The sequence below is a fragment of the Anguilla anguilla genome, chromosome 14, assembly GCF_013347855.1.
Source record: "Anguilla anguilla isolate fAngAng1 chromosome 14, fAngAng1.pri, whole genome shotgun sequence".
Taxonomy (NCBI): Eukaryota; Metazoa; Chordata; class Actinopteri; order Anguilliformes; family Anguillidae; genus Anguilla; species Anguilla anguilla.
In genome coordinates this window covers 38,152,647-38,165,213 of record NC_049214.1, presented here as the reverse complement: position 1 = coordinate 38,165,213, position 12,567 = coordinate 38,152,647, and the positions used below count along the sequence as shown (strand labels likewise).

Genomic DNA, 12,567 nt, shown 5'->3' with positions numbered 1-12,567 from the left:
CTGTCAGGTGGACCGTGATGTCATAACACCGACTCGGCCAACATCCCCTTTCATCTCCCCAGGTCATGTGGGGCCCCTTATCCAGGCCAGGCCAGGGCCGGGTCCTATAGGCCAATCCCATCTCCCACAGGCCAATCCCGTCTCCCACTGGCCAATCCGTCTCCCACAGGCCAATCCCGTGTCCCACAGGCCAATCCCAGCTCCCACAGGCCAATCCCATCTCCCACAGGCCAATCCCATCTCCCACAGAACAATCCCGTCTTCCACAGAACAATCCCGTCTTCCACAGGCCAATCCCGTCTTCCACACCTCCTGGGCCAGCCACCCTTGTGTGCGCATGTCTGCCTTTGCGTATGGGAGCTAAACACGGGCACAGGAGCGCCCACACCCTGGCAATACAAACACACCCTGGCAATACAAACACACCCTGGCAATACAAACACACCCTGGCAATACAAACACACCCTGGCAATACAGACACACCCTGGCAATACAGACACACCCTGGCAATACAAACACACCCTGGCAATACAAACACACCTAGGCAATACTGACACACCCTGGCAATACAGACACACCCTGGCAATACAGACACACCCTGGCAATACAAACACACCTAGGCAATACTGACACACCCTGGCAATACAGACACACCCTGGCAATACAGACACACCCTGGCAATACAAACACACCCAGGCAATACAGACACACCCTGGCAATACAAACACACCCTGGCAATACAAACACACCTAGGCAATACTGACACACCCTGGCAATACAGACACACCCTGGCAATACAGACACACCCTGGCAATACAAACACACCCAGGCAATACAGACACACCCTGGCAATACAAACACACCCTGGCAATACAGATGCACCCAGGCAATACGGACACACCCAGGCAATACAAACACACCCTGGCAATACAGACACACCCTGGCAACACACACACCCAGGCTATACAAACACACCCTGGCAATATAGACACACCCTGGCAATACGGACACACCCTGGCAATACGGACACACCCTGGCAATACAGACACACCCTGACAATACTGACACACCCTGGCTATATGGCTATGACAAACCTCAACCGTACCCGCACTGAAACAAGTTCACAAAATTGTTTTTTTTTTTGTTCAGTTAAAATGAGACTGAAGAGTCAACGCTCAAAGATTCAGGCACGCGAAGATTAACTCGTACAGCTGGCAATCGGCATAAAACACCATTTCACCGATGAACGCAGCGCACTGAAATTCCTGAATCTTTAAAAACGGACCGTCGACCGCAGATAGCTTATGAGTGCACTGGATCCCTCCACCGTGTTTTTAACCCAAAAGTCTGAAAGGACAGCGCAATCCGTTTCCGTTTAAACAACAGCGAGGCCTTAAGACAAGGACCCGGTCCGCGCCACGCGACGCTTACGAGCGATCCGTGTGAAGGACAGGGAAACCCGACGTTACCTTTCCCTCCGCAGAGAGGTCTCTTCCAGTCAGCGCGAAACCGAGATCTTTTTTTTTCTTTTTTACCGGCACTTCATAAAAGGGAAGTTCACGGTGGAGTGTTGTCATAGCCCCTCGCCCGGGGGGTGAGTAACAGATTTAATTTACCGCCGTCTCTCCTAGATCATATTTTTTTTTTTTTCCCGAGCGCGCGCACACCACTCAACCCTCCGACTTGCCGCACATGGGAATTTCATTAGTGTCAGTAAATTATGCGGACGCTCTGATTGGCCGCGCCGGCATTATCGTTATTCTCGTTTCTCCGGCTCACAATGACCTCTTTTTCAGAGGGGCTTCGCCCGGCCCATAAATAATAGCGTCCGGTGGAGGGGCAATTAGAACTCTCTTTACGAGCGAGCGAAAGGTTCTTCAGCGCTAATCAGCCGTCTGATCTCGGACCGCGTTTCTCGTGAGCCGAAGGTGTGCGAGTGTGTGTGTGAGAGTGTGTGTGAGAGTGTGTGCGTGTCTGTGTGTGTTTGTGTATGTGTGTGTATGTGTGTGTGTGCATGTGTATGTGTGTGTGTGTGTGTGTGTGCATCTGTGTGTGTGTGTGTGTGTGTGTGTTTGCGTTTGTGTTTGTGTGTGTATGTGTGTGTGTGTGTGTGTGTGCTCGTGTGTGCTTGTGTGTGTGAGAGTGTGTGCGTGTCTGTGTGTGTTTGTGTATGTGTGTGTATGTGTGTGTGTGCATGTGTATGTGTGTGTGTGTGTGTGTGTGTTTGTGTTTGTGTTTGTGTGTGTGTGTGTGTGTGTGAGTGTGTGTATGTGTGTGCATCTGTGTGTGTGTGTACGCGTTTGTGTTTGTGTGTGTATGTGTGTGTGTGTGTGAGAGAGAGAGTGTGTGCATGTCTGTGTGTGTTTGTGTGTGTGTGTGTGTCTTTGTGTGTGCATCTGTGTTTATGTGTGCATGTGTGTGTGTGTGTGTGTGTGAGTGTGTGTATGTGTGTGCATTTGTGTGTGTGTGTGCGCGTTTGTGTTTGTGTGCGTATGCGTGTGTGTGTGTGTGTGTGTGTGTGCTTGTGTAACCGAAGGGGCGAATCCAAGAATACTTGTTCTCCGTACAGGCACAAGGGTGAACAGTATAATCGCTCACATGGAACCAACAGGGGAGGGGGAGTTGGGGTGGGGGGGGGGGTAATTACTATAAAAGCAGAACATTACACATATAAATTACAGTGGCACTCAGGCTAAAGAAAGCCCGTGTAAAGGGTAGAGCGGAGACTGCAGGCTGCTCAAGCAGACAGAGTGCGTAAGCAGGAACTGCTGGTGCGGCGCTGTCCGTGGTGCTGAAACCAGGCCGCAGCACACAGGACTCAGAGACGGGGGGGAAACGGTTACCACGGCAGCCCCCACGTACCCCCATCGCTGCCCCCAAAAACACGGAACATTTTTAGAATACCGGTATCTGCACACGATGATACTAATGCCACAAATTGTTGCTGTGATTACTTATTGCTTATTGTTGCTTACTATTACTTATATTTTCACCATCATAAACATCAGCGCTGTCCTAATTGTAATACTATCAGTAATTATTATTCTGTTATTATTCTGTTATGCTACAATATCAATGAATAACATGCTCTGTCCAGATCATCACAGGACCTCCTTCGTACACACTGCAGATTAATTGAACCTTCCTGTTGAGGTTGAATGTCAGTTTTTTTTCCGGGAGCATTTCTTCTAGAACAAGGTGTCGCCGCCCTGCTTTGCACCACCGATCCCAGCCAAACAGATTCCATGGCAACAGCACATACGACCACAGGGGCGGGTGGGGCCCCCGCCAGTGGGGGGGGGGGTGGAGGGGGGGCGGGGGAGGCTGGAGGGGCGTGTCGCTCGCACGTTTACAGCGGAGAGCGACAGCCGAGCCGGTCGGGCGGGCCGGGACCTCATTTTGTCATCCGCGGGGTTAACTGCTCCATCAATCATCCTCAAGGTCCTCCCGACTCCGCACGTTCCCATTGGCTGAGCCGACGCCGTGTGGCGGCGAAAGCTGATGGGCGTGGCGCGTAACCTTGGCCATCAGACCCTGATTCTTTTTTTTTTAGATTTGAGTCCTGGTGTGACCATAACAGCCCAAAAAGAACCGCGTGAACAAAGGTAGGAGTACACCAGTGATCCATACTTAAACCCCACCCCAGTGGGACGTGTCTGAGTATTCCTCATCTTCTTATAAAATGTTAAAATGTAAAAAATCTTTCATTTAAAAGATATAAATCTGTTTGGGATTTTTAAAATATACTTATGTCCTATTTTTATAATTATCCATTAAGTCCTCAAATAGCACATTCAGCTTTTGTGAAACATCACTTGTGTTCAGGGTACACATCCTGCAATGAAACGCATTAGGGAACAGATAAGTGTAAACAACAACAAAAAAATCAGCTTCAGCTGCAGGTCAATAAGCGTCAGAGAGCAGCGAATTTGTTCCAATATGGAGGAAGTGAGGTATCTAAAATGGAAAACACAGGAAGGCGTCCCCGAAGTGTGTGTGTGGTGCTCGACGGGCTCCCCGCGGGACCAGTTTATACGCGCTCGGCCAAACAAACACTTTCCCTGAGTGCTTACCGCCGCATCCCTGATAATGGCCTCGTCTGACCGCCGGCCCCGGGCCCCGGCCCCGGGCCCTTAAAAGCACGGCGGGAGGCCGAGGGAGACCGGCGGGACGGTCCCGGGGGGCGGGGCGCGGCGCGCCAGCCAAAACAAGCCAAACGAGCCTCTCAGACACGCAGCCGGTAAATACGGGAAACAACCCAAGCGCTGATCAATGAGAGAGAACGATGACGGCGTCTGAGAGAGGAGAATGATCACACAGGAGAGGAGAGGAGAGGAGAGCTAGCGCACAACCTGCTGATTTACAGGTACACACACACACACACACACACATACACACAGAACCAAACACACTCACACACACACACACTCACAGACATGTGCACACACACACCCCCCCCCCCCCGCCCTGGGCGTGTCGAAGTGTCCTTGAGCAAGACACCTAACCCCTAACCCCTAACTGCTCTGGCGAATGAGAGGCATCAATTGTAAAGCGCTTTGGATAAAAGCGCTATATAAATGCAGTCCATTTACCATCCATTTACCACACACACACTCACACAGATACGCACACACACACATACACTCACACAAACACACATAGGCACACACTCACACAGACACACATAGGCACACACACACTCACACAGACACACATAGGCACACACACACACACACTCACACAGACGCTCACACACACACACACACTCACACAGACACTCACACGCACACACACACTCACACTCACACACACTCACACAGACACACACTCTCACACAGACACTCAGACGCACACACACACACCCGATTGACTGCTTCCAATTTAAGGTTTACTCCAGGTCAGTGAGCAGTGATTGCATCAGGTTACCCCGAGTCTGAGACAGAGGATGAATAGGGGGTGAAATAAAGGCTAAATTCATTAATCTATGAAATGATACAGCATTATCTTAAGTGGAACGCAAGGACAGCTCTGTGAGAGGAGCAGATCAGCTGCTGGCTTTAATTTATTTATACCACGGGCAAATTTGATACGGCGAAAAATAAAATTAATATTCCAGGCGAAGAGGAGGCAGAGCAACGCTTGGGAACACATGCCACAGCAGACAAATGGTTTGGTGTGTGAGAGAGAGTGTGTGTGTTTGTGTGTGTGTGTATGTGTGTCTGTGTGTATGTCTATGTGAGTGGGTGCATGTGTTTGTGTGGGTATACATGTGAGTGTGTGTTTGTGCGTCTGTGTGAGTCTGTTTTTGTGTGTGAACATGAGCGTGTGTGTATGTGTGTGTGTGTGTGTGTGTGTGTGTGTGTGTGTGTGTGAGTGTGTTTGTTTTTGTGTGTGAACGTGAGTGTGTGTGTGTGTGTGTGTGTGTGAGTGTGTTTGTTTTTGTGTGTGAATGTGAGAGTGTGTGTATGCGTGTGTGTGGGTGTGTGCACGTGTTTGTGAAGAATAACTTATTCCATATGCCTGTGTGTCTGTGTGAGTGTGTTTGTTTTTGTGTGTGTGCACGTGTGTGTGAAGAATAACTTATTCCATATGCCTGTGTGTCTGTCTCTGTGTGTTTGTTCTGTGCTTTCGCAATGAAATATTCAGTGATGAATTCCACTCTGGCTGAGTGTACAGGAGGGCTGGAGGAGCAGAATGTGTTCTGAAACGCCTGCGCGCTGCCGCGTGCTCGTGTGAGCTCTCTGGATGCATCTGAAACGCCTGCACGCTGCCGCGTGCTCGTGTGAGCTCTCTGGACGCATCTGAATGCAGGCGTTGCGTAAGTAGCCCGCGGCGGCTCCGGTCTGTTTCGGTTACTCGTCCACACAAAGACCCGCCGGCGCAGCGTCGCGCGCGCCAGACGCGGGTCCGTCCGCGCGGCTCCTCCCCCCGGCGAGTCCCTCCTTTCCGGAAAGCTCCGGAACTCACGGCCTTGTTTTTCCTGCCCGTTTGCCGACCGCGCGCACGTGAGCGAGGAGAAGAGAGGAGAGGAGAGGAGGAAGCGGTAAAATCGGCGACGGAGACCCGATCCGTCACTCTCCACGCCAACCGCCCGTGGGTCCGTTTCATTTGTTTTCACTCGCGCCGCTTTAAAAAAACTGCCGGCTCGAGCCACTCCAACATAATTCATAAATCTTCCCGGGGTGCGTCGGCGAGGAGAGAAGAGGAAGGAGAAAGCGCTTTGTTTTCCCTCCCAGGTAATTTATGGCGGCCATTTTGAAGGTAATGGTGGCTGGGCACACAGGCATGTCCTGTGGTAGAAACCATGACCCCCCCCCCCCCACCCCACCTCCCATTCAAGTGCGCAGAAACTGCTTTCAGGACGAACGTGACGTACATTACAACCCAAAGTCGTGGCGCTGTCACACGCCAGCTACTTCCCTTCTGAAAATGGCCGCCCTAATTTACCTCGGCCGGCCAATTCTCAGAGCCACAGCAGATATTTGATTAGTTTTGACTACGCACAAACTGTGAGGAATATAAACTAAATAAAAAACAAAACATAGAAAGCAATACTAAAAAATGTGTTCAGACAGTAGTCAAAAGAAGGGTGTGTTCAGTGTTAGCCTTGTATACGCTTAGGCCCAGATGGAGTCAGTCTGATTGTAATATAATGGGGTTTTGTTGCAAAAATAAAACTACATGAATAAAAATTTGTGATGCCTGCAGTTATCTTGAAAGGAGTGTTAGCTTGCAGTTTGTCGTTTATTGCACTGATTTGTGTATCTGCACCACAGGTAGACAATCCAGCTCGTGGAAAAGACAGGTAGAGTATGGATAGACCAGTACGAGTCGAAGAAAAGATAGAATACAACCCTATGGCTACAAACCGAACCCTGACCCTAACCAAACCCTACAGCTACAAACCAAACCCTAACCCTAACCAAACCCTACAGCTACAAACCGAACCCTGACCCTAACCAAACCCTACAGCTACAAACCAAACCTTAACCCTAACCAAACCCTACAGCTACAAACCGAACCCTAACCCTAACTAAACCCTACAGCTACAAACCGAACCCTAACCCTAACCAAACCCTACAGCTACAAACCGAACCCTAACCCTAACCAAACCCTACAGCTACAAACCGAACCCTAACCCTAACCAAACCCTACAGCTACAAACCAAACCCTAACCCTAACCAAACCATACAGCTACAAACCAAACCTTAACCCTAACCAAACCCTACAGCTACAAACCGAACCCTAACCCTAACCAAACCATACAGCTACAAACCGAACCCTAACCCTAACCAAACCCTACAGCTACAAACTGAACCCTAACCCTAACCAAACCATACAGCTACAAACCGAACCTTAACCCTAACCAAACCCTACAGCTACAAACCGAACCCTAACCCTAACCAAACCCTACAGCTACAAACCCTAACCCTAACCAAACCCAACAGCTACAAACCGAATCCTAACCCTAACCAAACCCTACAGCTACAAACCGAACCTTAACCCTAACCAAACCCTACAGCTACAAACCAAACCTTAACCCTAACCAAACCCTACAGCTACAAACCGAACCCTAACCCTAACCAAACCCTACAGCTACAAACCGAACCCTAACCCTAACCAAACCAAACCTACAAACTGAACTCTAACCCTAAACAAACCTAAAAAGCAAACCCTAACCTTAACCCTAACCTCACCCCCAGCCCTAACAGGTGTGTCTGTCATCTGCAGTCCAGAGTGAGGTCACAGCTGTTGGGTTTGTTGCTGACGGAACCCCACGCTCCCAAACTGCACACTGGGAAGCCGTTGAGGAAAACTGAGCAAATGGCTGTCGAGAGCCAGAACAGGAAGTGCGATCAAACCATTTCCGCGACTTCAGCATCTGGTCACTTTGAGCGGGAGGAAAACGACAGAGTCCGAAATCCGCCCGGTGTCTCTGATCAGCGGCTCCCCGCCCGGCCGGGCTCCAGCGCATCCCTGCGGTGTAAATCTGGAGCCGCACCTCACCCGCGCGCCACTCTGACGGATATACGCCGCCCGTCCGGACCGTCAGATCGAGAGGAAGGAGGAGACGGATAAATCAGACGCCGTCGAGAAGACGGCGTGGGTTATTTACGCGCTGGGTCGGTCCGCGGGGACGGCGTGACTCTCCTCGCGACTCTCCACGACTCGCTCGAGAAATGTGCCGCTGTTCTTCGGGTTTTTTTTTTTGGGTTTTTTTTTTACGTGCCGTTGTTGACCTGCAAAGGACATTGATTGTCACGACCAGGTGCACCGTGGGTACTGTCACCTTTCAACTGCCGGGTTTGTCCTCCGGCTGTTTGTGTGGAAGCGAAGCCTCCGGGGGGGGGTGGGACGGTTGGGTTGGGGGGTGGGGGGGGGGGGGGGGAGGGTATGGTGTCAGTCGAATTCTAAAACCTGCTCACTGCACAGGAATAATCTTCATTAAAGGCGTTTTCCACTGAGGACATTCTCCATTACAGACTAATGTTAGAAAGCGTCAGGGCAGCGCTACTCCATGCTCCGGTGTCTGCTAGCGTTCTGGAGCAGGATTAGCATAGGAGTGTCAGTGTGCTCCCATAAGCCCGGGGATAGAGTGAAATACCAGAACAGGAGAACTATAAAATACATCGCTCGCGCGTTGATAAGACGTGTTTTATTGCGGTTGCGTCGCCGTAAAACAGCGCAAATCCCGGAGCTGGTTTCGCGAAACCCACCTGCCGCCGATCCACCAATCGCAGCTCAGATGTGCAGCCCCGCTCCGCATGCCCCACCGAACCCCCCCCCACCGAACCCCCACACCTACGCCTGGCCGCCGGTCCACGCGAAATAAAACAGTGCTTGGCGATGACGTTTCATCGATGAAGCGCGTTCCCTCGTCTGTCCAACTCTGTTAAAGGCAGTCGAAGCAGTTTCTCACCCCCCACCCCCCCCCCCCCCCACGTTTTCCTCTCCCGCGACCGGTCGGCACGTCACCCGTCAGACGGGGGGACGGGAACATCGGGAACCGCCCCGCCATGTCAGGGCGGGGCTTGTAATTATCTTAAAATCCCCCGACCTGCACCCGCCACCTGACACATTGATTTTTCATAAGTGCTCTGTGAAATAAAGTGAGCACGTCCGGCTGTAACTCCTCAACCTCCCCCCCCCCCCCCACCTCTTATTTTGGCGTTTTCCAATCGTGGAAAACGCCCGCGTTTCGGGCCCTTGTCACCTTCACTGCCCCGGCTCCGCCCGCCTTTGAGGGGAGGAGCCAATCGGCGGCCGGCTTTATTGGCGGTTTCTTCGCTGGTGACCTTTCGCCAGTCGGTAATAAATAAAGACGGGCGAATCGAGCCGACCGGTGGACCTGGATGGGAGCCATCCTTCCCCGCGATTAGACCAATCACTTCTCTGTCTCCAATTACATCACCATCTGCATCAGTTACCCCCCCCTCCACCCTCACTCCCCTCCCCCCCTCCCCAGCCCCCTGGCACTCCAACAGCGGCGCTTTGAAACAGGCGCCCAGCTGCTGGCGATTCCGGTCTTTAAAATGGCCGACTCCGCGGCCGCGTTTGGGGACCGGCCTCGGCTCCGGTCTCCGGCCCCGCCCCGCGCGGGTCGGGCCTCGCTCCTCTCGACCGCGGGACCCGCGAACGCTGCGTCGCGCGACGTCGAACGGAGACGCGTCGACGGGGGGACGCGCTCGCTGGTTTTTGTTTTGTGATCGACATTTGATTGATTTTTTTTTATACACGTACACATGCATACAACAAATCTATACAAACCAAAAACACAACAGTACCAACAATATCACTACAGACAGCATTAATCATTAATACCATAGGATTTGGCTGTCCTTTCAGGTTTGAGACCGCTACATTTTTGATTAGAATGTTGGTAACTGGACATTCTAATGCCGGTGCAACAATGGAGTTCTAGAACACTGGCTTAGAATTCTGAAGAAAAAAACAAACAAAAAAACGTCCAAAATAACCAGTTATTCAATGGCATAACAGGCCTGCCGCTCAGCGAGAGAGAAGCTGAAATAAACATGATTAGAATGTTGGTAGCTGGACATTCTAATGCCGATGCAACAATGGAGTTCTAGAACACTGGCTTAGAATTCTGAAGAAAAAAATAATAAAAAAACCTCCAAAATAACCAGTTTGTCAATGGCATAACATGCCTAGCTCTCTCAAAGACAGGCTGAAATAAACCCGCTCACCGCGTCTGCACACGCAGCTCCAGCGCAGCACGTCCTCCCCCCCCCCCCCCCCCCCCGCCCCTCGCCCGGCAGCGTCGTTATCGCCTGGTCGCGAAATAACAAAAATATCAAAAATAACATTCGACTCTTTTTTCCTTTTTCGCGTCGTGTGACAGGATTGCGCCTCCTCGGATAAGCAGGAGACGAGGGAGGAGAGAGACTCTTTTTTTTTTTAATTAAGAGGGCCCGTAAAGATGTGAAAACCACTGTGGCTGTGGGACACATCTATCACCGCCGCCCCTGGAGGGCGGGGGGGGGGGGGGGGGGGGGACAACATGTCTGACAGCCCGCGGGTAGCGTCAAAAAACAATGTTTGTCCTCCGTTCTCTAATAGGAGCTTTTCCCTCTCCCTTTCACACATCTCGTCTGCACTCCTCTCTCTCTCTCTCTTTCTCTTTCGCTCCCTCTGTCTCTCCCTCCCTCCCCTCCCCCCTCCCTCTCTTTCTCTCTCTCTTTTCTCTTGAAAGTGAATGGCAACCAAAGAGCACATGTAAGCCCCTTTGCTGTGGAAGTTAATCACTCCAGCAGTAGCCGCACTGGGCTAAGCACTCTATAGCAACAAAATAACATCCTTTGCAAAAGCCGCGCACACACACACACACACACACACACACACACACACACACACACACACACACACACACACACACACACACAAGCGCGCACACACCCACACACATACACATATGTACTGTGTATATATACATATCAAACATATATATTTAATATCTTGCCGATTTAAACGGAATAATGCTTGCCAGCCCAGGCAGCTGCAGCTGGGCTCACAGTATAGAGTTTCAAAAGGAGGCCTTAGCTTCACTGTCCCTGTGGAGGGCGGAGCTTCGTGATGTCATCACCAGCGTTTTTAAACAGCAAAATATTACAGCCGGTTAAATTCAGTCAGGCGCCCATGAGAATATTCCACAACATAAGCCCCTCCCCTCCCATGCCAAACACAGTAAGTCAGATGACATAATGATAGCCCCGCCCATTTAGGAAATCATGAAGCCCCACCACTGGTCAGCTCCGCCCCCGTTCCCCCGCCTTCCCACCAATCGCGAACCCCCACACGTATCCCCGGCCAATGGCGGACAGCTTACCTTGCAGGTGCAGCTTGCTCTCGGGGCTCTGCAGCAGGACGGAGCTGACCGAGTCCAGGTTGTCGTAGGTGCTGCACCCCAGCGGGCCCGTGCGCGTCTCCGTCACCTGCGAGGGAGGCGGGGTCACAGGTCAGACGGACACGGACAGACACGCCCCCTCTCTCTCCCTCCACCGGACCCTAACAGCATCACCAGCGAGGGAGGCGGGGTCACAGGTCAGACGGACACGGGCAGACACGCCCCCTCTCTCTCCCTCCACCGGACCCTAACAGCATCACCAGCGAGGGAGGCGGGGTCACAGGTCAGACGGACACGGGCAGACACGCCCCCTCTCTCCCTCCACCGGACTCTAACGGCGTCACCTGCGAGGGAGGCGGGGTCACAGGTCAGACGGACACGGACAGACACGCCCCCTCTCTCTCCCTCCACCGAACTCAGACGTCAAATGCACTGTGACGGCCCTCTCGGCCTGGTTGCCGCTCTCTCTCCTCTCTTTCTTTCATTGGCAGGTGAATAGTGGGCGGGGTCGGCCTACGGGATGATGCGGTGCGCCTGTGAGAAGCTACCTGTAGCCACAAGGCCCCTTTCCCTCAGAGCTGTGCTCGCGTTCGCTCTCTCTCTTCCTTTGAGCGGCTGGCCTGTGGGTAATGCGCTGCTGTAGTCTGCTTGGGTTATGCTAAATAAACATCCCAGTTTGAAACGCAGTTCTACCTCTCGACTCCCTCCTCTGTTAAGGACTTACCCGTTCATAACACGCACCCGGCCACCCAATGTTTTTCTGGCCCGGATTTAAGAAATATTAGCCCTCAACAGTGGCTCACTAGTAAATACATACATTTATTTTCCCCCTTAAGAAACACAGTTTGTCAAGCAGTGTTTGTGAAGACAACGCAGACCCTTGATTTCACTTTAAACTTGAGTCAAAGTTAAGGGCGGATTTTGATGGAATCCAGGCTGAGATTTTTCCAGGGTTTTTTTTTCCTTTTCACTTTTCCTTAATTTGACTCGGAACTCCATTTTCGGTAACGACTGCCGTCGACATGGAAACGCGGCCGCCGGGGGAAAAAAAAAAAAAAAAAGAGAACAAAGCGGGGCGCCAATTTGCGTCTTCAGCCCACGGACGGGGGGTCCCGCCGGCCGCGCGCGGAGGTATGCAAACGAGCCCGGCGGACGCTAGGCTACGCTACGCTACGCTACACGCGCGCGCGCGGCGGGGACGG

The 12,567-nt window shown here is 52.0% G+C and overlaps 1 protein-coding gene across 2 annotated transcripts in view; it reads right to left on the bottom strand.

Annotated features, from left to right (window-relative positions):
- brinp1 (bone morphogenetic protein/retinoic acid inducible neural-specific 1) overlaps window positions 1-12,567 on the bottom strand; it is a 111,993-nt gene that overhangs the window by 17,443 nt on the left and 81,983 nt on the right. For both annotated transcript variants that reach the window (XM_035392432.1, XM_035392431.1), the window contains exon 5: window positions 11,348-11,453. In XM_035392432.1, the coding sequence (XP_035248323.1) occupies window positions 11,348-11,453 (106 nt within the window). The remainder of the gene's footprint in view (window positions 1-11,347; window positions 11,454-12,567) is intronic.